This window comes from Elephas maximus, chromosome 4, assembly GCF_024166365.1.
Source record: "Elephas maximus indicus isolate mEleMax1 chromosome 4, mEleMax1 primary haplotype, whole genome shotgun sequence".
Classification (NCBI taxonomy): domain Eukaryota; kingdom Metazoa; phylum Chordata; class Mammalia; order Proboscidea; family Elephantidae; genus Elephas; species Elephas maximus.
In genome coordinates, this window is record NC_064822.1 from 93,691,947 (window position 1) to 93,718,666 (window position 26,720).

At 34.9% G+C, this 26,720-nt stretch overlaps 1 protein-coding gene across 9 annotated transcripts in view; it reads right to left on the minus strand.

Annotated features, from left to right (window-relative positions):
* KIF21A (kinesin family member 21A) overlaps positions 1-26,720 on the minus strand; it is a 170,947-nt gene that overhangs the window by 24,729 nt on the left and 119,498 nt on the right. For 2 of the 9 annotated variants that reach the window (XM_049882817.1, XM_049882815.1), the window contains 15 exons: positions 25,755-25,862; positions 17,939-18,007; positions 17,620-17,834; positions 17,318-17,471; positions 16,966-17,160; positions 16,373-16,474; positions 15,453-15,618; positions 14,964-14,984; positions 10,725-10,785; positions 10,307-10,361; positions 7,556-7,770; positions 5,137-5,241; positions 3,565-3,693; positions 1,347-1,385; positions 612-626 (listed from right to left, as the gene is read on the minus strand). In XM_049882817.1, the coding sequence (XP_049738774.1) occupies positions 612-626; positions 1,347-1,385; positions 3,565-3,693; positions 5,137-5,241; positions 7,556-7,770; positions 10,307-10,361; positions 10,725-10,785; positions 14,964-14,984; positions 15,453-15,618; positions 16,373-16,474; positions 16,966-17,160; positions 17,318-17,471; positions 17,620-17,834; positions 17,939-18,007; positions 25,755-25,862 (1,649 nt within the window). The remainder of the gene's footprint in view (positions 1-611; positions 627-1,346; positions 1,386-3,564; positions 3,694-5,136; positions 5,242-7,555; positions 7,771-10,306; positions 10,362-10,724; positions 10,786-14,963; positions 14,985-15,452; positions 15,619-16,372; positions 16,475-16,965; positions 17,161-17,317; positions 17,472-17,619; positions 17,835-17,938; positions 18,008-25,754; positions 25,863-26,720) is intronic. The other 7 variants (XM_049882820.1, XM_049882816.1, XM_049882825.1 and 4 more) reach the window with 5 other exon arrangements.

A 26,720-nucleotide genomic window follows, 5' to 3' on the forward strand; every position in this document is an offset into this window, starting at 1 on the left:
CAATATTGTGTCTCCAAAGATTTTCTTCCTTCAGTCACCAGCTTTTAAGAATCTATTGAATGTACCCCCGATGATATAACACTTAAGACAATTATGTCAGTAATTCAAAGGTTGTAGAATTATGAAAGTATTCTACAAACATTTGCTTCCAGTGACTTATGACACATTATTTCCTGGAGAACAGGATGCCTCTTTTTCATTCTTATATATTTTATTGCTATTCATTATTCAGCCTTTTGAAAGAAAAAAAAAAAAACTCAAGTTTAACTACAGTATTTTATTAATTGGATACTGAAAAATGTTCTCAAATGTTCAGAATATAAGGGCTAATGTTTTATATACATTACCTTCCATCAAAGATAATGGAAACAATATAGAAATTGGAAATATACACTGTGGTATTACTTTATTAGCATTAAGCTATTAACATTCTGAAATATAAAAATCAACTTGCAAGTAGTTTAAGTTAAGGACAACTATAACAAATTTGTATAACAGACCCGATCCTAAGGGGAAAAAAAGCAACACTTCATTTTTGTTCGATGTAAACCATTGAAATCTTGTAATATTATAGTCAATGAAATCAATCTCCTCTCCCTCCCCTTGCCTACCTTCTGGAGGATCTGCTGATGATCAGCAAAAAGGCCATAAGACAGGGAAAACAGGGGCAAAGAGGGAGGCGACAAAATGATAAACCAGGAAAAGACATGATAGAGAGAGAGAGAGAGAGAAAAGTTAAGAGTCCAAAAAACAAAAATAAAATAAAAATCCATAACATGAAAGAGTGTAACATTGTTATTTTAAAAAATAATATTTATCCATAAAAATTATTTATTGTTTAAAAAGAAAAAAAAACTTCTATTTTCTATTCCTTTTTCTTCCCATTTTTGATACCATAATATCCTTTTTTTCCCCTAGTATACCTTCTTCCCATCAAAAAACTGTGGTAAACTTTTTATTTAACTGTTCAACTAACCACAAAAAAAATATTTTATTCACCTTCCACACTGAGATATTGAAAATATTTCATCACTGAGGAGTAAATCTTAACACCAATGTTCACCAAACTTAATTTCTTTTAAAGAAAATTCTTAGATTACAGACACACACACACACAAAAAAAAAAACACAACTTTTAAACTATCATACAGAAACAGTTTTCCACTTCTCTGTCTAAAAGGCATGATTGCAAAAATATATTAAAATTAATATGTTTGAAAATATTAGTGTATCTACATGGTGTGCAACAAGTAAGGCATGCAACAAAAATGGGACTGGCTTAGAATTTCTAGAAAGCATTTTAAAGCACCAACGGAAGGCCAGAATGTAGGAAAGATAGAAAGTACCTGTGTACTTCTGACAGAGAGGAGTCACTTTCATCAGACCTACAGTGAAAGAGTTAGAATTAGGAGGAGAAAGAATACAGATGTCAGCAGGTAAAGACACTGAGTTTGAATTGAAAATCAATAGTATGAGTAACACAGAAACACAGCAAACATTTCCTTTATAGGGCCCTGCTTTTCTATTTGCACTGGATATCAGGAATTTCAAAATGTAGATAAGTCAAGTAAAATATTTGATACTTATGTTTCAACTTGGAGGAAATTTTTTTCCGTTTACTAGTGATCTACAGAGCCTATCCTCACTTTTAAATTTAGGTCCTGGAAAGGAACAATACCAAGTATATGAAATACATCACTTCAATGTTCTTTCCATTTAATTTGACCACACTAGAAAAAATTTCCTATTTCCAAAACTATTCACTTATTGAACTAATCTTTATTATGTTCTAATGTGGAAATTGAACAAGTATATTGTATGTTTACATGGAAAGTAAATCCCCCAAATTTAGTAATCTTTGGTTTGAATTTATGTCAAAAATGCTGAGTTCTTTGGACTAAGGAAGCCTCAGCAATAGTTGGGCAACTTTAATGGGATTTAAAACACAGTTAAGCCACTACTATCAGACCTACCCTAAGGCTTCCAAGACTGGTTGTGAGTTTGGTTCTTAGGAAAATCTATTTAACTTTTATAATAGGCTTGGGTAGAATAAGGATAAAGTGAGCGCTGGCATGGAATGTGACCAGAAACAATGTGTAGGTTCTACTTCTTACTGGTGAACAATGTTGGTCTCAAACAGGAACCCCAAAGAAAGCAATAAAAGAGGTAGGGGAGTTTTTGAAAGGGTAAAGTAGGTAGTCACTCTAAATTTTAGCTTCTAAAGATGACAAAAGTCAAATTATTGGTAAAAACCAAACCAAACCCGTTGCCGTCGAGTCGATTCCAACTCATAGCGACCCTATAGGGCAGAGTAGAACTGCCCCATAGAGTTTCCAAGGAGCGCCTAGTGGATTTGAACCACTGACCTTTTGGTTAGCAGCTGTAGCGCTTAACCAGTACACCACCAGGGTTTCCCAAATTATTGGTAGCTCATAAAATTTTGTAGTAAAAAATATGGAACTATGACTAAACAGTTAATATTATCAAAAGAATGGCACAAAAAAATTAGAACTGCCAATGCAAGGTAGACAGAATTGAGTAATTCTCCATATAATTAATGTTCTGTTCTTTTTCTCAATTCAATATGACTTAACAATGTAAAAGCATTTTTTTCAATACCATGAAAAAATATTTGCCTATATACATCAATTTGAAGGACATGTCATCTACTAATTAAACTATATTAAAATCTAGTCAAGAATTCAAAAAAATCTTTCAAAAGGGTCGTGTGTTTCTCTAAGTTTACAGAACTATTTAGCAAGATCTAAACATGTTAGACAGACACTTAGACAGCATCCTATAAATTTCAGAGACTGCTGACATTAGAGGGAAAGAATAGCATAGAAAACAAACAATTGTGCCAAGAAACAAAGCATACAAATTGGAGTTAATAAATACCTTATGGCAGTGTTGTCAGTATCGAATTCTTGCAAGAGAGATTCTGGTTCAACGTGGGGATATTTTTTTATTTCAAATTTAATAAAAATTGCATTTTCCATACCTCTCCAACCTTTTTTCCCCCACGATCTACCATCCTTCCCACCCCCAAAGATGCTCTTTTATTCCAAGATCCCAATTACTAAAGTTTTATGGTGCATATGTCTAGAATAGTCAAATGATTGGTAACACGTTACACACGTAACAATGGTCTTTATAAAATGTTATATCCGCAAAAGATAAAATAATTTGCCTCTTTTCAATTTAGGCTATCTGGATGAGAGGTTTTTATGGGCTCACAGAAGCTGCAGAGTTCTAAGAAATTTAAACTTCAAGGAGTCTCAAAGATATTTAAATTCTAATTTATATGCAAAAGAAGAGGCAAGACAAGTGATGAAAGTACAGGAATGCAAACTACAATAGGGAATAACGTTCAGCAGGAAAATAATTTTCTCTAATTTGGGCTATACGGTTCATTTCCCATTGGAAAAGTATATAAAATACAGCAAGAGTTCACGTCAGGCTCCATCTTTCACACAAAGAGATGGTTAAGTAGTTTTCTACAGACTGTACTGAAAACTCAGAATATTATATAAATAGTTGGGGCTGTTTTCCATAACAACTTACTTATCCTGCTGAACTGATGTGTTTCCCTGAGAAACAGTAAGACGATTAAAAACATTCAATTCATTACGGGGCCGGCTTGGTGGGGAAGAAGGAGGTGAAAGACTAGCCTCTGAGGTTCCAGAATCTGAGCTACAAGAAAAAAAGAACATTAAATAGGTGGCTTTAATTGGTTATGATCTGTTAGGCAGGTTATAAGAAATATGTTTTGAAAAGAAGAACAACAAGAAACTTTTCACTAGAAAGCTCCTTCCGTCTTTCTTTCATTCCTCTTTTGTAAGATAAAATGCACTCAGAGCAATTTAATTAAAAAAAAAAAAAAAAAAATCACTGGACTTTGTTACATGAGCCACAAGATGGCACTAAAGAAAAAGTTCTATCTGTTGAAGTCAGGAGTCAGTATAAATAAAACAAGCAGAATTTAAAATTCTAAAATTTTAGAGTTAAGATTAAGTTGCTCGTTTTACAAATGATCTAGAGATTCTGAAAGTGGTTTGCCTATTCAATTGAATGACCCACTTATTTATTTTTTAAAGTCTTATCTGCTCCAGTCCCTATCTCCCAATTATTCTTGAGATGTTTGATTCACTACAAACACGCAAATGACATCTTTAAATGCAGGAAGCAAGGATAATTAGAAGGATGATTTCCAGGACATTCAAGTCAGCTAAACCAGTGGTCAAAGTTCAGTGTGTCCCCTTGGCACAGGGCAGGGGAGATATAGGATCATACACTGGGGTAGAGAAAATACACAGGGCCTTATGTTTATATTTACTGTTATAGTAAAGAAATTAGCTTTACAAATATGAAAATGCAGATCAGCATTGATACCCTCACTCAAGGACATGTCAGAGATTTCCATGTCACCTGCAACATGGTAGATCACCTGAGGGATGAGTAGGTGTGCCACAGGGTGGAAGGGTGACAGTGAATCTGACCTATTCAACTTTCTGTAAATTGTGGGACTGCAATTTACAAGGCCCCAGTTATGTGGCTCATCAGATTATATCATGCAGTGTTAAATAAACTAATCCTCATAAAACACACAAATGGCTTTTAAAACATTGCTGCAAAAAGCAATTAAAACTTAAGTGAAAGCAAGAAAATGGCATAGTTTTGATGACTAATGTCTTATATGACTTATGACTAATACAGTAGCTTTTTGTCAGCCACGTTAAAGAGGCAAAGCCAATGCCAATTTTATCAGATGATAGTCTAATTTCAAAACATTCTAGAAGACTATTTAAAATATAGATTTAATTCATTACCTTTAACAAGCTTTGTCTCAAATATATATTGACTCTCTTGACAAACATGCATATATTTAAAATTAAATAAGCGTGCATGATAGAGAACAAGTACTCAGATATTTTTATAGGTATCTGAGTATGACCGAGAAAGTTATAAGACCAGTTAGCCAAACCAACTGCTGACTTGATTGTCTTGATTAGTCAAATTAGTCATAACCACAGAGCCATACTAAATCTAGAAAACAATTTACTATTATACTTTGGTATCTAAGTGCAGCAGAGATTATATTCAGTCTCTAACAGGTAAAAAGTATTAGTAACTTACTGTTTTTGTTCCTTGGTCTTCGATTTTTCTTTCTCATATGCCCTTCTCCTTGTTCTAGGGGAAGGCTCTGGTATTTTTTTCTCTGATAGAGATGGCTGTCTGGAACTAAATTAGAAAGAGATTTAATTATCCAGTTTTAAATTTGTACGTATAATTTTGTTTGGTAAGTTTCTAACCCAAAATTTTTAATAGATTTCTAGCTGGAACTTGAGCAGATTATTATATGGGAACAAAATATAAAAGTAGGATAAGAAAATATTACATGAATTATCTTTAGTTGATGGAAATATACAGTTATATATTTGTTAAATTAGCAACCTTATTAAATTACGCGAAAATATTACATTTGAATGTAAACATCAATGCTAAACTAGCTATAATAAACATTTTATTTTAAACAGAAATGTTTGATTAAAATTTGGAAAAAAAGTTTTTCAAGAACAAAAATATAAGAATATCAGAATATAAAAAACAATGAAGTTTAATGAATTAATATTTAGATAGTCCTAAAATAGCACTACAAGCAATCACAAAAACAATAACACACACAATTATTTTACTCACATAGTATTTAATTCTTAATTAGTAGTTCTATACATTTTAGTAATAAAATTATTCTTGCCTAATTATAAACTTTAAATATCGACTAGTTCCTATGTAATTAAAAGTTTTAGGCTTGATTTTTATGGATGATGGTAATGAATTTAATTAAAAAAAAGTCTTTTTGATATCCTTGGCTAGTAATATTAATAAGAAGAAAAATTAATTAGAAAGCCAGATCCCAGAATGGGCTTACATGATTTCTACTTAAAACTGAAAACTAAACATAGTTAAACTTCGTGTGCTTGGTTTTTCTAAACAGAGGAAATAGCATTTTAGAATTTCTGTATCATTTTAAATCAAAAGGGTCACTTGAGTACATTGTTTTAATTTACGCAATAAAAGCAAGGCACTGAAGGCTTATAAGTCACTGTATCAAAGGTGACCAACCCTTACATTTGTAAAGAATTACACACGCATCTGAATTTATGAAAATTTAAAAAAAATATGAAGAAATAGTCTAAAATATATAATTCTCTATAGCCTATCATAAAGGGTATATTTTAAAAATGAAAAAAGGCAAAACGAAGGTATTACCTGAATCTGGACTCCAGGCCATAGATTTAGTCTTGGGATTCCAAAAGTCTCTATTCATCTGATAGACTAACTGCTGAACACATTCGGGTTCCTAAAATCTATTCTAATTTCCATACCACTGACATCACCAAAAGCGTTTCTTCTACGCTCACCTTATCACAAAAGCACTAAAGCCATAAGCTACACTGGTTAGCAATTTCCAACAGCAAATTCAACAGTTAATTACATAGGCCACCTCAAGCACATGCGAGAAAGTTCTGTCATTAAAATTAACTTTGGAACTAAAGGTAGCAGATGAAATTACTGAATAGAAGACAACAGAAATATCTTCATAAAATTAAGAGCTATTTCAAATTTAAGAGTTAACAGATATTCAAGTGGGGAAAGTGTGTGATTTCTTTATTATTTGCAGAGTCATATAGTGTACTCCTCAATGCAGCAATGTGATTATTCCATAAGTCATTTGCTAGAGTGTATGTGAGGGTTAGTTTGAAAATGTCATTAAAAATCTTTATCAGTGAATGATGATCTAAATTTAACATAACTACCAATACACACATACATGTACATCCTTTACACACCGCACACACTGGCTTGTGTAGAAAAATCTTTCTGTGTCCTCAAGGTAATAATGAGAAAAATTCTAAGATTTATTTTGAATGGAATGTTTTTGTTCAGATTATCATAGATGGGAGAAAGAATATTCCCTCCCTCAAATCTTTAATAATACCAATAAAAATAATGTGTGCAGGCCCTCATCCCAGACATGCAATGTGTTTCAAGGTAAAGAATTAAGGAAGCTCAGAATGTCTTACATTTATAATTGATACCTCTCTTTTACTATAAAAGGGTCAGCAAAATTCTGCCATCCTGATCAGACTCTCAGAACTAGGACATACGTAATTTAGAGAAAATGTGAGAGTCTTTAAGGTTTCTGTTTCCATGTAACGGTTTTTCAGGTATAACTTAAGAGTGATCTAGTTTAGATGTTTCTAAATAAATTTCCTGTCTGTAATTCATAACTCAGCCCTTATAACAATTATAACCCTTAAGAATGATCCTAGAACTTGGACAAGACAAAATATTCAAAAAAGAACATCTCACTTTAAATGATTTTGAATGGCCCCCAAATTAGGGAAGATAATACCTAACAGAATTACTTTGAAAATCAAAGATCTTATTTACATAGTTTAAAAAAAAAAAAAGAAATAAGAAAATAGCAACATGCATATTGTTTAAAAAGCAAAAAGAAAAGAAGTTAGTATAGCTGGGCCAGACTTACATGCTGCCTATTTTAGAAGGTAAGCCAGATGGGGGTGGGAGCTCTTTTTCCCTAGCAGAAGTACCACTTGTGTCTGTATTCATTCCGATCTCTTGCCCTTCTGCAACAGGCGTAAGAGGGCCAGGCAAGGAGGCCTCTCCTGCACTAGTGTCTGAAGCTAGTTCACTGCTATCTGCATACAGCAATTCCATTTGAGTGGTGGTTCTCCTTCGGGCCTAGTCAAAGAATGAAAGGAAAAGCAATCAGGGACAAACTTTCACATAGAAGATCATTAGGGAATAGAGATTTACCAGTAGTTTGAAATAGGTAAAAACATTTAGTGTGTCTTTTCCAAGCAGCTATGTCAAGCATAGCACATAAGATAGTGACGAGCCAGAGTTGTCTAAGATTAAAACCTTTAGAGGATATAATAATAGCCAACATTTTTATCTTCCTCCTTATGTGCCAGGTATTCAGCATTTAGGCAGGTACTCCCATCTCAATTCACAAATGAGGAAACTGAAACACAGAGAAGCTAAGCAACTTCCACAAGATCACACAGGTAGTAAGTGGCAAAGCCAGACATTATGTCTCCAATGTTACTGTGCTATCCTGCTACTTATGGTCAGCTCTCTCAACATGTGATTAAAAAAAAAGAATGAAATTATACCAAAAGATAATTGCTGAGAAGCTCAACTAAACTGTTTTTTTTCTTCTTCTTCTATGTTTAAATGCTTTTTTTAATAGACTATTTTTCAGAACACTTTTAGGTCTACAGAAAAATTGTGCAGAAAGTATAGAGTCCCTAAATACCCCTTCCCCCACACTCCTCTTCCCTTACTCCCCCAAGCCTTCTTTTGATTACTATTGGTATGCTGTATCTTTCTCCATCTCTCTATTTTTAATCTGTCTTTATATTTAAAATGGGTTTCTTAAAGAAAACACATAGTTGGATTAGATATACATTTTTTCTTTATAACAGGTTTTAAATTTTTTTCTCAATTTTTGTGACTCTGCTCCCTGATGCCTTTCTGTGTTTAATCTGCCTGCTGGATAATTCAACACTAGCCAGCACGGTTTTTGGCAGTATGGTGAAGCAAGTGAAGGTTATTTTCCTAGGATCTAAAACTCACTATAAGCACTCATTTCCTTAATCTCGACAAGCAAATAATTGCACTGTTATTGCTCAGAATTAATTGTTGTTATCTGCTAAGGTATTAACACATTATCAAGGTATTCTCCAGATTATAACCAGGTTATAACCAGATTATAAACTTCTAGAGGGCAGGGACCCTGTTTTATTCAACTTTATATCCCTTGCACATAACACAGAGTACTGCTATAAACCTATTTAAAATGTATAGTAAACTTGATTTTTTTCAAAGAGTGAAAAAAATGATACAAGATCCTGTCAGACATCTTTGCAGTTCAAAAGGCGTAATAGGTAGCACTTCAGAAAACTTTGGAAAGGGAACGCCCTACAACCATTTTTACACTGTAAATTCTCTCCACTGCCTTGGGCCCAGGGCAGAGAAGATAGATTACTTGAAATTCCTAACTTCAGTGGTTCCTTCAAGAGATGGCTACTACTTCACATCTCCTTCCTACAGGGTCTGAAAGATGAAAGTTACCTTAAGAGAGTATTTCCCTCCTCTGCCAAGGATCAGAATCTAAGCTTACTAGAATATTTTCTTTGAGATTGGGTAGCCTCTGCTTAGTCACTTAGAATAATAAAATACAAGTCACAGGTTCCCAATCAGTCATTCAAAGACCATGGGCAAGAGCCAGGAAACATTTTTTGTTTGGTTTGCCCAGCGTTTTAAAAATCAGAAAATTCTACATAAAAATCCGTATTTCCGGCTTGTCTTGAAAAACTAGAATATCTGGTAGCCTTAGGCCCATATACCCACATGCTAAAAATGAACACGTGTTAAGTGGTGACTATTTGCTTTAAATGGGGCACAGGCTCTCCAGTTAACCACACTTACGTCTCTCATTATTTTACATCCAGCCAAATTACTCATTTACATGACCTGGCTAACCACTGTGGGCCTTAAATCAGTACTGTCCTTTTGCACAGTATTATTTGTTCAGGTCCTGGTTCTGTCCGTTTATTCAACAAATATTTACTAAGCACCGTGGGACTGCTTTGTTTTCTAGTATCTTAAGACTATTAGTTAATTCATGTACTATCACATGTTACCACTCTCAATCTGAAATGTGTCATATGCATCTTACACATTTAATAGTTTTTATCATTTATGTATTTTTTCAAGCCTACAAATATGCATTATAGCCTCACAAGTTTTTAACATAACACAATGACTAAGGGTTGGCATATTATTCAAACCACCTCAAAATACTAGTCAAAGTAAATGAGAGACATTTAAGAGTATATAGCAGAATGCTAAAATTTCAAAACCTTCTGCCAATCTAAATGACTTACATTATGTATCATCACAGGGTCTATCATTTAATTAACCAACAGCTTAAAAATCAGCCTCCATAATAGTATCTTATCCCACAGAAAAAGGGCAAGGACACAGTAAAGCCCAAGTTCCACCAAGGAGAAAATTTTCTCTTTAATTATTTTTCAGCTATCACTTAAAGGATAATATGATAAAGAATTAAATTTCTTACACATGGGAGAATTTTTATAAAAGTTATGTCTATTTGCCAATCTATTAAGAGTGGAGCCTGGGGCCTTTGTGTTTATGTGATAAGATATTACAGTGGGAAAAAAGTATTCACCCGGCATTTCATTATCCTTACCTTGTTCTTAGGTTTCACTTCACCACAAAGCTTCATAAGGTCTGAAGACAGCATGCTATATGGAAATAAATAATTAACCACAAGATTAAAAGGGAACTTGTTATAGAAAACTATATGTCCTCTATGTTTACAACTATGAAATATACAAAACCAAAATATTTTCTTAATTAAAAAACAATTCAGTTTTCCTTACTTAAATTTTTATTTTATTTTATTCTAAAATACTTGATCTCAATAAACATGACTTAGTTGAGTTTCCATATTTCTGTTTCTAGTGCTATCCAGTTAGCCATAAAATTCAAAGTTATAACTAACCCATATAATTACTTTACAAGAATTTCTTTAAGTGCCAAGATAAAAGTATTAAACAATTAGAGAAAAAAAGTCAAATCTGTTAAGTTTCAAAAGTCTCTCTTACCTTCCTTCTGATCCTGGGCTGTTTAAAGGTGCATCCTCATCAGTACTATCCTCTAGATTTTCTAAAAAATGCCCAAAATGTAAGTATTATCCACATGTCACAGTTAGAATAGTGACTACAATCTCTATGCAGTAATAAATGTCAGTCCGAAGTCTCAGTATGGGCACTGTGCTTTTAGGAACTAAGTAGAAACTATGGAAAAACATTCCTAAGGACCTCCTTTGCATATATGTCCTAAGATGAGGAAAAATATATTTAAAATAGGAAAACCCTGAGTTTGAACAGTAAAACACAGAAGAACAACATTCTTAGGGTAGGAATGTGATCATGTATTTATCAGCGCATATAAAAAAAAAAAAAAAAAAGTTTTTTTTTTTTATAGAATGATATTTTTTTCAGAGTCATATATTGTCGAATGCCATCCAAACACAAGGAAATCCACTCTGTAAAATAATACAACATTAAAGTAAACGTTGCATGAGCTCCCTTTCAACGTCCCGAGTCAACTGTGAATACTATGTAAGTATGAACGTACTTGTTACACTTTAGCAGTTATACCAACTTACTGAAATGGAAAAATGCCTTCAAGTAGTGTGAGAGTGTGTGCAGGTATTCAAAAGTCACACACATCAGCATGCAACTTATTCACAAGTACACAGAAGACAAAAACAATAGTTTGCATGCAACAGTTCTAAAAACCAATACAAAGAAACCATTGCTATTTCAGAACAACTCTAGCAGACTAGTAACAAAAGAAAAAAAGCAAACATATAAAACTAGTAGGAAGTCAGTAAATAGGACAGCCGCAGAAAGTGAATTATTTAAAATGTCAGAGAATCCCTAATGTAGGTAGACGTTTTTAAAATACATACATTTTATTATAAAATCATTCTACAAAACTAAAGACAATATTACAAATAACAAGTTACATTAATGAAAAATATGCAGAATTCATCCCCTTTTAACTTTTAATATTGTCTCATATAAGTGGATTGTGTACATGAGTCAACTAATTCCTTTCTCTTCACTGATGCTCACTTTCTTCCAAAGCAAGGACTTTGATGGAAATTCAGTGACATTTAACTCTATTACTTGAAATGGAGACCCATCTAGGACCCACACAAAGGGAGTGACTTTCTGAAGTGAAGAAAATGATGGTCTTGAAGGCAGTGTTTACCTCAAAGCTCCCCATAAGAGGAAGGCTCAAAGACTTGCTTCAGAGACAGGATAATCAAGTGCTAAGGTGACTGAGGAACCCTGGTGGCTCAGTGGTTAGGAGCTACTGCTGCTAACCAAAAGGATGGCAGTGTGAATCCACCAGCCATTCCTTGGAAACCCTATGGAGCAGTTCTACTTTGTCCTATAGGGTTGCTGTGAGTTGGAATCGACTCAACAGCAACGGATTTGGTTTTTTAAGGTGACTGAATGAATAGGAAGACCAAAGAAGAATTGATGCATTTGAATTATGGTGTTGGTAAAGAACACTGAATATACCATGGATTGCCAGAAGAATAAATCTGTCTTGAAAGAAGTACAGCCAGAATGCTGTACTAAAAGCGAGGATGTCTTTGTCTCCCACACGTTGAACATGTTATCAGGTGAGATCAGTCCCTGGAGGACATCATGCTTGGTAAAGTAGAGGGTCAGCGAAAAAGATGAAGACCCTCAAAGAGATGGGTTGACACACTGGCTGCAACAATGGACTCAAACATAGCAACTATGGTGTGGATAGCGCAGGACTAGGCAGTGTTTCGTTCCATTGTACATGAGGTATTATGAGTTGGAACTGACTTGATGGCACCTAACAACAGCAATTCAGGTGACTGAATTGGCTGATAATGGAGAAAACGAGGTTGTAAACAAATGGTAAACCTACTCTACATTTCCCCATGTGTAAAAATGGACTAAGATTTGCTAGTATTTTTCTTGCAAGGAGTGATGAAACTAGATAGTATTTGAACACCATGTGAATGCTTAATAAGGGCCACTTTATTTAGAGATTACGGTGGCTAGTCTTAGGGTTGCTATGAGTTGGAACTGACTCAACAGCACCTAATAACAACGTGGCTAGTCCTAACCTACCTGGCCAGAGCATAGAGGCCCCCCAGCCAGACAATAACTGAATCAAATCCCACTGGGCTTGGTCTGAGGCACTGGACAGTAGGACATGCCATCACCTGATTGTTGTACTTTCAACTCTGAGAACATAGTTCTTGCCCCAAGGCCATTTTCTTTCCTCATCACAGCAGCATTAGAGACAAAGGCATATTTAAAACTCCCAAATGTGCTAAAGTTCATTCATATGAGTATGAAGTTTCAGTCTCAACTTCACTGGAAGTTAAGCAAAATGGTTACAAAAAGAAATCTTGGGTAGGGAGCACAAGACAGTTAACATAGCTATCCTGAGACTGTTATCCTTAGGAAGGCCTATTTGCAAGGCTGGTCTTTGGCTGGTGTCTGGGAACTTGTCTCTCAGAGTGTCCCTGTCCACAGATAACTGAAAAGGGTGGCTCACTGCCTCAACTGGTTGTGCAAATAATACAGGTTATGCTTTCTTTCTGGGAGTCTCGGTGCTAGGTGTTATGCAGCTGTGTGACCAGTCCCCATAGGATGCCTATGTGACCAGTCCCAGTAAAAACCTTGGGCACTGAGTCTTTCCTGTGCATAAACATCATACACAATTTGCTGCATGAAAATTTGCTGCATTTTCACTCCCTGTGTGACCTCTCATGGAGGGAGAAAGTAAAAGACTGGAATCCTCAAGACTTTCCCTGTGTCTTGTTCTCTTATAAACTGACTGTGCACTCACACTACATGGGTTACATCAGCTGAATGGAGCTACCATTGTATGCTTCTGACCCTTCGTCAGCTATAGATAATTGAAAATTGTTTGCAATGGGTCTATGAGGTTTCTCTCACTTGCAAAAAGAGTAATAATGCTCATCAAATTAGCAGTTTAATATTTTTCTGCACAAAAGAACACCAAAGAGGCAATAAATTTTTCTCCAAGCTAAAAGAGGTCATAGATTTACATAAGAATTTTTTTATTACTGTAAGTTAAGCCACTGATAATAAATAAATAAAGAGAAGAAGGAGGAGAGGGAAAGGAGAAGAGAAAGAAGAATGTTTGATAACACATGAAATGGTAATAATGCTGGGTTTCGAAGTAGGTTTTTCCCGTTGAAATTATATTTTTCATGCCCAGTACTTCAGCAGCCTAACTAGGTTCTTTAATGTAACCAAGCTCAGTTCTTCTACCTGTCCCCGTTATAGCCTGAAGACCTCAAACATAGTAGCCTTTCTGTACCTATATTATGCACCTGATCTCAAGAAAGTGCCATTTTGAGATTAACATGCAGTGTGAAAGTCTAAAAAATTAAATAGTTCATATGTTTTATTTGCATAATAAAAGGAATTACACTTTTGACAGCTGTGTGATTAGGAAAAAAAGTTAAGATTAGACTTAAAAATAATTTTATTTAAATAAAAACTGCTCCAAAATTATCATTCAGGCAAAAACCAAGCAATAAAATTTTCCTAATACTCCTTCATGTGTCTAATCACTAAGAGCAGGTAAAGATACTCTCAATGGGTGAGTACAGTCCACAGGAATGTTGTAGAAGCAGGAGAGAAAGATTAAAAGCCTCTGTACTTGATGATCTCCAAAGCTCCTTCTAACTTTAAAATATTATGCTATAAGTATTGTTTCAGCCTGTTTAGGGGGAAAAGAAATCCTTTGGATACTTCTGTTCAATTTACGTACAATCTTTAGACATGTGTGCCTAATTTTACAAAAATAGAGAATAGATGAGATTCTAGCAAATATATACCAAAGACACTAAATGGGTTTTAAAGAAAGTTACTTATGTGGTTAAAACAATAGATGCAAGTTAATAGATTTAAAAATTTAAAAGGAACAAATATTACGTTCCTCTACTATAAGAAGGAGAAAAAACTTAGAGAACTTATGAAACGAGCCACAACTAGAGCTCAAATAATAAAATAGGCAACTAACTAAAGCATACTTCTTTAAACATCTAGGAATTTTTAAATCAGGAATATTTAATAAAGACAAAAGACTTAGTATGTTTGTGGCCAAGGACACATTTCAATAAAGATCATGCAAAAAATAGCTGGCTACCAATAAAAATTTTTAAATAAGATGTACCACAATTAGTGTACATAAACAATTAGTAATTCATGCAGCTGTGGGGTACACAGAAAGCTAAACATACTTACCTAATGGTACGCTATCTAGATCTGTGTAAACAATAGCAAAAAGGAAACAAAAAGCAATACTCCAATCAAAACAGATCCAATGTCAAGAACTCCCATATAAAACAAGATCATGTATCATTTATAAGAGATATAGAATAGATGCCATAGCAAACACTGATTTTAAGGCAGTTGGATATGCAGAGTAAAGTAAGGAAACTCGGTTGATAATTTAAGTAACCAATTCAGAAGCTTGGTTGGTTTTCTTTAGCCATAAAAACTAATTGCGTAATGGGGTTAACTAAGTCTTTTTAAGTTGGTGATAATTTTTTGGAAGAACAATAATTATTTCCCTCAAAATTTATACATGCAAATTAAAGAAGAAATAATTATTAAAAGTGTAAGTAAATATAGCATCTATTCAGTCAAGTTATAGGGGAAAGAAGTATAGGCTAGCATGCTCAAAGAGCAAAGCTACCATGCAATATATTTAATTAAAATTTAGCAAATTACCTTGTAAAGCATGGCCTAGTAAAGCATCTAGCTCAGGGTTTAATTCTGCTTTCTCTTTCAACATATGGAATAAAAGCTGGTTTTGTGTAGCACTAGTTATTTCAGTTTGTTTCAGGCGACCTTCAAGTACTTTAATTTGAGCCTCTTTCTGGGCAGCCTGAAGACCCTGTAACAACACCAAAAACAAAAAAGAAAAACTTGGGTCATGCAAAACAGAATCTACCACACAAGATCTGTATCAAACAGCAAATACATATAATACATGGACTTTGACATCAGACAGACCTGGTTCAAAGGCCAGCTCCTCTACTTACTAGCTCGGTGACCTTGAGCAAGTTACCTTATGTTTCTGATTCTCAGTTTCTCACTTGTAAAATGATATGGATAATACCTACTTCCTAACACTTTGTGTAGATTAAATGAGAGAATATAAGTCATCTTGCACTGTCCCAACTAGGAAAAAATCATTATTATCTTCAACATTTGGGCAGAAGCTTCTTACAGGTGATAGATTAAAGCATTTATCTTCAAAGAGGGATTGAACCATATTTTTTCCTTTCTGATTTTGTTTTGAGCTATAAAAAATCAGTATAAATCAAAGTTATGATATTAAGTCTGTTTGAACTCTCAGAGATATTTTCATCTTTCCTATGTTAAAGCAAAAGGGGAATTATTTCTTCTTTAAGCTATCTGTCTAATTCACAAGCACAATAGAGGAAAAACTAATGAAACAAGGATTAGAAAAATTTATCTAAATATTGCTGCCTTCTCTTAACTCTAAAGAAAGCTAGGAGTACTTTCCCAATTAAGACGAGTCTTCTTTCTTAGTACAAAGAGAATGTTCACTGCAGAAAGATAACCCAAACTATAATAAACAAGTCAAAACCTAGGTTTTCAATAATAGTATAGTTAAATCTTACCTTATTGATTCCCATTGATAGGAAGTGATCTAGCAGGTATCGGGCTTCTGTGAGCGTGCAGGCATTAATGACCGCAGTGACATCCAATGTCTCACCTTCTTCCTACGTCAAACCAGCATATGGTGATCATTACTTGGATGTAATAAGAGATATGTGCTGTACAAATAATAAATACTAGCACAAAATCAGCAGACGAAGCTGATGGAGTAGTTAGGGCTCATGGAGTATATCAAAAAGAAATATTTTTTGGCTAATGATAAACAGGTTGGATTTTGAGAAATGACATTCATCTACTTATTCAAAGTATAATCAAAACCAAGGAGCCCTGGCAGCACAGTGGTTAAAAGCATTCGGCTACTGATCGAAAGGTCAGCAGTCTGAACCCACCCGCCACTCTGCAGGAGAAAGATGTGGTAGTCTCCTTCTATAATGATTTACAGCCTTAGAAACCCTATGGGCAATTCTACTCTGTCCTATAGGGTTGCTATATGTCGGAATTGACTTGGCGGCAGAGTTTTTTTTTGTTTTTTAATGGTAAAAAATACGAAAACATTTTTTGTTAAGCCATTAAAGATTTTTTTTTAATTACAAACCTTTGCTTCTTCCATCTGCATGATGTTGGCTTGACAATCAGAAATACTGTCGTTAATGTAATCTATATTAGCAGTTAGTGACTCCATCTCCTCGTTGATGTTAACCACATTTTTATCTCCCTCTCCATTCTCCTTCACTATCTTTTCCCTTTTTTTGGAAAGTTTCTCTCGCCTTTTTGTGAGTTCTTCTCGTTGCTATTGAGAAAACAGATTGGATTTTGAGAAATGATGTTCATCTAGTCATTCAAAGTATAATCAAAGCTGAGAAAATAACATAGAAATGTTAAGTTTACCCAAGGAAGAAATTTGCAACCAGCTAAGGGGAAGGATATATACGTTCTATGTTTCCTACCTTGAGGAGTCTATTCATATCAGCCTCCATGTTGGAAATAGTCATTTTCTGCATGATGATGTCTGTAACCCTACGTTCAAGAAGCTGCCACTTCATGCGTGCCGTCTTGGAAGTAAACACTCGGCCAGTCAATCCTTTCCTCTGGTACTTTTTTCTATAATCATATAAAAACAGACAGACATAATTATTTACACGCTGATTTGATTGCGTGCTGCCAAATAATGAGTTTTTTCATTTAAGTTCAACATCTGTAACAATGCCTATGAAGATTATGTCAGGAGGAATTGAAGAATTATGTTGACCTGGTTCCATTTGCTGTGGCTGTTGGTAAGGCCTGGACTCTTGCCACAGGAATTCTTATTTTCTGCTGGGCCGCTGCCCTTGATGCATCTATTTCTGCAGCAGCTGCACTGGAACCTGTGTCCTGAACAGGGACATCAGATGAGCTCAGCTTCCGAGTGACCTTCCCAGCCACTTTATCTGACATGGGCCTTACTTGCCGACGAAGAGCTGTAACCTAAAACAGCAACACAGACTGACTCATTCTCTCAGTCTATAGAAATACACCATTTATCTCAAAGTCAGAATGTTTCTCCAAAGGAGTCAATTTGATTACACTACCTCTTCCGTTTTGCGACGAAGAACCACTTCTTGATTTCTTTTTTGAGCTTCTAGAAGTCTAAGTTGATGCTATAAAAAAAAAATTGAAAAAGCTTAAATCGTAACCTGAAAGACACAGCACCTCCTACTCTTACATTAACATATTTTCTCATCCCTCTGCAAACTCTAAGAGTTCTTAGCAGAATCCGACTTAATAACAGCTTGAGTCTATTACTACAGATATACATATTTTATTCCAACAAACACAAATACATACTAGCATAGCCAACTCTCTGAAAAATGAAAAGTTATCTCTGTGCCACACAGTTTTATGTAACAAACACTTACATAGTGCTTGCTATATGCAGGTACTATTCTAAGTGCTTTACAAATATTGCCTCATTTAATTTTTGTTAGACATTTTGATTTAGCTGCTGGCTGAAGGCACAAACAGGAACGCACAGAAAAATTATAAATTTCATCACCATTGGTCATATCGTTGGCAGAAACAAAGTTTAGAATATTTTTCATAGAGACATCTTACAATATATACAATAATTATAAACCCTGTTCTAAATATAAGGAGAATTTATATTAATTGTATTAGCACTTTGTAATAACTGGAAATGTTAATAGGGTAGGTAAAGTAAATGGTCAATAAAATATTTTTGTTTAATAGTAGTATTGGCTACCAATTTGTTTCTAGGTACTCTAGATGAGAAAGATAACTAATTATGTATTCAAAACTACTTTAGCTATATTATAGGGATATAATTTAGGAAAAAATTTTGGACTGTGAAAGAACATAGATCCTAGTCCTGGTTCTGTCATTAATTCACTCTGTGATCTCAGGCAGTGGTTAAGAATTGGACTTGATCACAGACACCACTTCTAGGAATTACATTCTGAGTTAAAACAAAAAAAACCTCATGTTTTTGTATTCCAAAATTAAACAGATCATTCCTCTCATGTTAATTCATAGTCCTATCCTACAAAATGGGAATTCTTCAACAAAAGGACTCTAACTTATCATGGTCATAACCCATTGTCTACCACAATGATTGACATAGAAGCAAAGTTATTATTTCTTAAGTGAATGAACTACCAAAAACTAAAACCAACGTATAATTCAAGCTTGCTACCACATCAAATTTCTTCCTATTAAAAATCAAATTTCAAGCTCATTTATATTTTTGTATATGATGTACAAACTTGGTTTTATACTTACGCTTTTTAGAAAACGACACCATGGGCACAGAGCAAAAAATAAATATGAGCTTTGCATGTGATTAATGTTATTTTGTGCCGGTGAGTAGATTACAACTCATAGTGACTCGATGTGACGGCACAGAACTGCCTCACAGGGTTTCCTAGGCTGTAATCTTTATGGGAGCAGCCTGCCAGGTCTTTTCTCCTGCAGAGCAGCTGGTGGGTTGAAACTGCTGACCTTTCAGCTTGCAGCTGAACGCTTTAACTACCACATCACCAGGGCTCTCTTGTATGAGATTCAAACTCACTGCCATCAAGTCAATTCCGATTCTCAGAGACCCTAGGGAACAGAGTAGAACTGCCGTGCTAGGTTTCCAAGGCTGTAAATCTTTACAAGAACAACTGCCACATCTTTCTCCCTCAGAGCATTTGGTGGGTTCAAACTGCTGACCTTTCAGTTAGCAGCTGAGTGCTTAAACCACTGTGCCACTAGGGCTCTTTGTATGTGATTACCCAAAAACCCACTGCCATGGAGTCGATTCCAACTCATAATGACCCTAGAGGACAGAGTAGAACTGCCCCATAGGGTTTCCAAGGAGCCCCTGGTGGATTCGAACTCTTGACCTTTTGGACCTCTATGGCACCAGGGTTTCCAGTGTATGTGATTTGCCAGCCTTAAATTTTTACAGTAAAACATGGGAATCATATGATGTGGTAAGATTCAAAAGTTATATCCCAGGAGTTTATTGTTCAATATTTTTCTCTCTATATCTCTCGAAAACAACAGGTTTGGGGTTTGGTATACCTCATACGGTATACCTCACATGGAAACCCTGGTGGCGTCGTGGTTAAGTGCTACGGCTGCTAAGCAAAGGGTTGGCAGTTCAAATCTGCCAGGCGCTCCTTGGAAACTCTATGGGGCAGTTCTACTTTGTCCTATAGGGTCACTATGAGTCGGAATCAACTCGATGGCACTGGGTTTGGTTTTTTTTTGTTTGTTTATACCTCAGATGATTTAGTAAAAAAAATATATATATATATATACACATATATATAAGCATACATTGTGAAGAAATTATTCTTGTTCCCCAAAAGTTTTCATTAAAAACAAAATAAATGGGCAAAAAGTGCGAACTCAAATGTCTGTCAACTGATGAATGCATAAACAAAATGTGTTATCCATACAATAAAGTATTACTCAGCCACAAAAAGGAATGTGATATTGATGCAAGCTACAACATAGATGAATGCTGAAAACATCAGGCTAATTGAAAGACGTGAGATGCAAAAGGTATATATTACTTGATTCCATTTATATGAAATGTCCAGAATAGACAATCCATGTTGTTGTTGTTATTAGGTGCTGTCGAGTCAGTTCCGACTCATAGCAATCCTATGTACAACAGAACAAAACATTGCCCAGTCCTGCGCCATCCTTGCAATTGTTGCTATGTTTGAGTCTACTGTTGCAGCCATTGTGTCAATCCATTGTTGAGAAGTCTTCTTTTATTTAGATGACCTTCAACTTTGCCAACTTTACCATAATGACTTTCTCCAGGGACTGGTTCTTCCTGATAACATGTCCACAGTACATGACAAGAAGTCTTGCCATTATCACTTCTAAGGAGAATTCTGGCAGTAATTCTTCCAAGACAAATTTGTTCATTCTTCTGGCAGTCCATGGTATATTCGATATTCTTTACTAGCACCACACAATTCAAAGGCACCAAGTCTTCCTCAGTCTTCTTTATTCATTGTTCAGCTTTCGCATGCATATGGGGCAATTAAAAATGCCATGGCTTGGATCAGGTGCACCTTAGCCCTCAAGATGACACTTTTGCTTTTTCACATATGGAGGAAGTCTTTTGCAGTAGATTTGTCCAATGCAATACATCATTTGATTTCTTAACTGCTATTTCCATGGGCACTGATTGTGGATCCATATAAAATGAAATCCTTGACAACTTCAGTATTTTCTCCATTTATCATGATGTTGCTTATTGGTCCAGTTGTGAGGGTTTTGTTTTCATTATGTTGAGGTGTAATCCACACTGAAGGCTGTAGTCTTTGATCTTCATCAGTAGGTGCTTCAAGTCACCTTCACTTTCAGCAGGCAACGTTGTGTCATCTAAATAACGCAGGTTGATAATGAGTTTCCTCCAATCCTGATGCCTCGTTATTCTTCCAATAGTCCAGATTCTCGGATTATTTGCTCAGCATACAGACTAAGTATGGTGAAAGGATACAACCCTGATGCACACCTTTCCTGATTTTAAACCACACAGTATCTCCTTGTTCTGTTCCAACAACTGCTGTTGGTCTATATACAGGTTCCTCATGAGCACAATTAAGTGTTCTGGAATTCCCATTCTTCTCAATGTTATCCATATTTTGTTATCATCCACACAGTAGAATACCTTTGCATAGTCAATAAAACACAGGTAAACATCTGTATTCTGTTAGTCTCTGTTTTCAGCCAAGATCCATCTGACATCAGCAATGGTATCACTCATTCCATGTCCTCTTTTGAATCCAGCTTGAATTTCTGGCAATTCCCTGTAGATGTACTGCTGCAAACATTTTTGAATTATCTTCAGCATAATTTTACTTGCATGTGATATTAATGATATTGTTCAATAATTTCCTCATTGGATCACCTTACTTTGGAATGGGTACAAACATGGATCTCTTCCAGTCAGTTGGCCAGGTAGCTATCTTCCAAATTTCTTGGCATAGACGAGTGAGCACTTCCAGCATTACATTCATCTGTTGAAACGTCTCAACTAGTATTCTGTCAATTCCTGGTTGTTTTTCACCAATGCCTTCAGTGAAGGTTGGACTTCTTCCTTCAATACCATCAGTTTTTGATCATATGCTACCTCCGATAATGGCTGAATGTCAACCAATTCTTTTTGGTACAGTGACTCTGTATTCTTCCATCTTCTTTTGATGCTTCCTGTATCATTCAATATTTTGTCCATAAACAAGCTGCCATAGAGTCAATTTAAACTCATAGAGACCCTATAGGATAGAACAGGACTGCCCCATCGGGTTTCCAATGAGCTGCTGGTGAATCTGAACTGTTGACCTTTTGGTTAGCATCTGACTTACCCACTGTGCCACCAGGGCTCCACTTTGTCCATAGAATCCTCCAATATTGCAACTTAAGGCTTGAATTTTTTCTTCAGTTCTTTCAGCTTGAGAAATGCTAAGTGTGTTCTTCCTTTTTGGTTTTCTAACTCCCGGTCTTTGCATTTTTCATTATAATACTTTTCTTTGTCTTCTTGAGCTGCCCTTTGAAATCTTCTGTTTAGATCTTTTATTTCATCATTTCTTCCTTTCTCTTTAGTGACTCTACATTTGAAAGAAAGTTTCAGAGTCTTTTCCGATGTCCATTTTGGTCTTTTTTTATCTTCTGTCTTTTTAACAACCTTTTGCTTTCTTCATGTATGATGTCCTTGATGTCATCCCACAACTCATCTGGTCAGCAGTCATTAGTTTTCATTGAGTCAAATGTATTCTTAAGTTTGTCTGTAAATTCAGGCGGGATATACTCAAGGCCAGACATTGGCTTTTGGGTACTTGTTTTAATTTTCTTCAGGTTCAATTTGAACTTGCATATTTAGCAATTGATGGTCTGTTTTAAAGTTGGTCTCTAGCCTTTTCTGACTAATGATATTGAGCTTCTACATGGTCTCTTTTCACAGGTGTAGTTGATATGATTCCTGCGTATTCCATCTGGCAAGGTTCCCATGTATAGTCGCCATTTACGTTGTTGAGAAAAGGTATTTTCAGTGAAGAAGTTGCTGGTCTTGCAAAATTCCATCATATGACCTCCTACGTTGTTTCTATCACCAAGGCCATATTTTCCAACTACTAATCCTTCTTTGTTTTCAACTTTAGCATTCCAATCACCAGTAATTATCAATGCATCTTGATTGTGTGTTGATCAATTTCAGACTGCAGAAGTCGGTAAAAATCTTAAATTTCTTCATCTTTGGCATTAGTGGTTGGTGTGTATATTTGAATAATGGTCATATTAACTGGTTTTTCTTATAGGCATATGGATGTTATCCTATCACTGACAGCATAGTATTTCAGGATCTATTTTGAAATGTTCTTTCTGATGATGAATATGATGTCATTCCTTTTCAATTTATCATTCCCAGAATAGCTGAGCATACAATTCTGATTCATAATGGCCAGTACCACCCCATTTCAGCTCATTAATGCCTAGGATATCGATCTTCAGGCATTCTATTTCACCTTTGACAACTTCCAGTTTTCTACCACTCATCTGTCAGTTTGTGGTACTGTGTTAGCTTGCATGTTGCTGCGATGCTAAAAGCTATGCCACCAGTATTTCAAATACCAACAGGGTCACCCATCGTGGACAAGTTTCAGCAAAGCTTCCAGACTAAGACATACTGGGAAGAAGGACCTGGTTATCTACTTCTGGAAAAAAACTAGCTAGGGAAAAGCTAATGGATAGCAGTGGAACCCTGTTTGATATAGTGCTGGAAGATGAGCCCCTCAGGTCAGAAGGCACTAAAAATACTACTAGGGAAGAGCTGCCTCCTTAATGTAGAGTAAACCTTAATGATGTGGATTAAGTAAAGCTTTCAGGACCTTCATTTGCTGACAGGGCATGACAAAATGAGAAGAAACAGCTTCAAACATCCTTTAATAATTGGAACATGAAATATATAAAGTACAAATCAAGGAAATTGGAGATAATCCACAGAGACCAGAAAGCGGATTAGTGTGGTTGTCAGTGACCGAGGGGAGGGGGTAATGGGGAGTAATTGCTAATGGGTGTGGGGTTTATTTTTGGACCAATAAAAATATTCTGAAATTAGGTAGTGAAAATAGTTGTACTACTTAATGAATATATTAAAAATCACTCAACTGCACACTTTAAAATGGTATATGGCATACAATTTTTATGGTATATGAATTATATCTCAATTTTTTTAAAGTAGTACTTAGGAACAAAACCTTGGTGATCCAGTGGTTAAGCATTCAGTTGTTCATCAAAAGGTCAGCAGTTTGAATCCAGCCACTCACTGGAAACCCTGTGGGGCAGTTCTCTATCTTATAGGGAAGCTGTGAGTTAGAATCCACCCAACACCAATGGGTTTCGTTTTTGGTTTGGTATTAAAATGTGCTTATACTTGATTTCAATAGTAATAGATTGGTATAAATAAAATCTAAATTTCCCAGGAATTGAATGTGATAAACTACACTGGCTATTAAAATACACTAGTGTGCTAGAAAAAAATCAGTAATATAGTCATAAATGTAAGAGTCATCTATCCATAATACCTACTTTTCTGCCTTGTTATCATCTCCCACCTACCTCTTTAATTTTCCTTTTTACCTCTCAAAGTATGTTTCCCTTTTCTAAAATATGCTGTATGTCTATGTTTTCTTCAAGAAAGACTTAGAAAAAGTTGAGCAAGAAAAAAGGAACAATGGTTGAAACCTAACTGATAATGAGGAAAAGGTGATGCCCTCTTCTTTTAGGGCGGAAGAAAAAATTGTAAATAGAGTTTTTTTCCTTTTATAGAAATAACCATATTACTAAAATTTTGGAATAAAAAAGAAAAAAACAAATCAACCATAACATATAACCCTAACACAACTGCAGTCAGCACGTTATTATGTATACTTTAAATTTTTCCCTCATTTTAATCATATACTAAATGCTGTTTTATATATTTAATGTTAAATCTTAGTCATTTTTAATATACTTTAGAGTTTCTAAATGCTTACTTTGAGTGGATGAATAACAATCCATTAAATGAGTCGGGCCATAATTTAACCATTCCTTCTATAATGAAGCATCTTGGCTGTTTTACATTTTTCATTATTACAAACAATCCTGAAGTGAAAATTTTAACAAATAGTAATTTTTTCCTTATTTTAGATTATTTTCTTAGCCTGAATTCGTGGGAGTAGAATTCTTGAGTCAAAAATACAAAAATTTTTATAGCCCTTAATAGGGCCTCTTCTAGTAAGGCCTGCTTATACTCTCAGAAACGCTTGTAAGAATCTAGTGATAAAACCACCTTTGGAAACATTCTAAAATTACTTTTTTACATAATACTGGAAATAGTTACTAAGTCTCCTGAGAGATAACTGGTAAGTCTTTGCCATCTTCTTCCATCTTGTCATCAAAGACATATGCCTCAAATAAAATTTATAATAGTATTATGCTGTTTCTCATAAGTTTTTTTTAATTTAATTTCTATAATCCGCATACTATAATAAATGTCATATTATAAAGTTAATGCTTATTTATTATCTTTAACTTGTATGAAAGACTTACAGTTATCAGAAAATTTCCTTCTATTTATTAAACAGTCTTGTTCAATTCATATTATTCTTATATGTTATCATTGTTAGGTGCTGTGAAGTTGATTTTTCACTTATAGAGACTGCATGTGACAAAGAAGAACTGCCCCACAGGGTTTTCTTGGCTGTAATCTTTGCAGGAGCAGATGGCCAGATCTTTCTCCCACAGTGGGTTTGAACTGTCAGCCTTTCAGTTAGCAGTCAAGTGCTTAACCACTGTGCCACCAGGGCTCTTTAATTCTTACGTATCTGAGAGTTAAAGTTCACTCACCTCTCTTTTACGTTGATCCTTTTTCAACTGAGCTATCTCTCTGTTTCTTCTAGACTCTGTCAACCTGGCCTTCTCTTGTTCTTCTTTCATTTGTTTCATTAGGCGAACCTGAAAAATTAGGCGTACATTATCTGTTGAAATTATTCTATCACAGCATCTGTTAAATAAACAACACATATGGAAGTAAATTCTTAGAATTCTGAATACTTAACATGGTAATGCGAGTTTTGCCACACATTTTAAATGCTCGATTCTTATTTTTGCAGATATATTACAGAAACTTTATTTCTATCCAATTGCTTAGTGTTCTATTTACACTTTTTATATTCGATGCTTGGTTCTTCCATAATTTCAATGAAGTTTTATTACTTATCAGAAGCTAAATGACCTGGAATGAGTAACTTAACCTCTCTTGGCTTTGATTTTTTCATCTATAAAATAGACATAATCACTCTATTGCATTGTATTACTGTGGTGATTTGTATAGTGCCTATAACAGTGCTTGGCACGTAGGAAGCACTTAACAGATATTATCTATTGTTGCTACTGTTATCAGCATTTACACAACATAATAACCTAGTTACCTTCTAAATTATTTCCATATTTACTATTTTAGGAAAGTGCATTGATTTTCATGGCAGGTGTTAAGAGTAATCAATTTCACAACATAAACAGATAACAGATCAGGATTCACATATTCTCTTCGGTCAGGGAAAGAAAGTTTGTGCTTTTCTGTGCATGGGAATGATAAACACCAAATTCAGGATAGCTGCTACCCTTTGGGGAAAGCAGAATATGATCAGGAAGGGATACACAGGGAGCTTAAAGTATATCTGTAATGTTTAATTCATCAAATTGGACAGTGTATATAGTATTTGTTATGTTATTATCTATGCAGTTTTGTATGTTTGAAATATTTTATACCTTTGTTAACCTTCTACAAAAGTTTTCAGAGGAGAAATATCC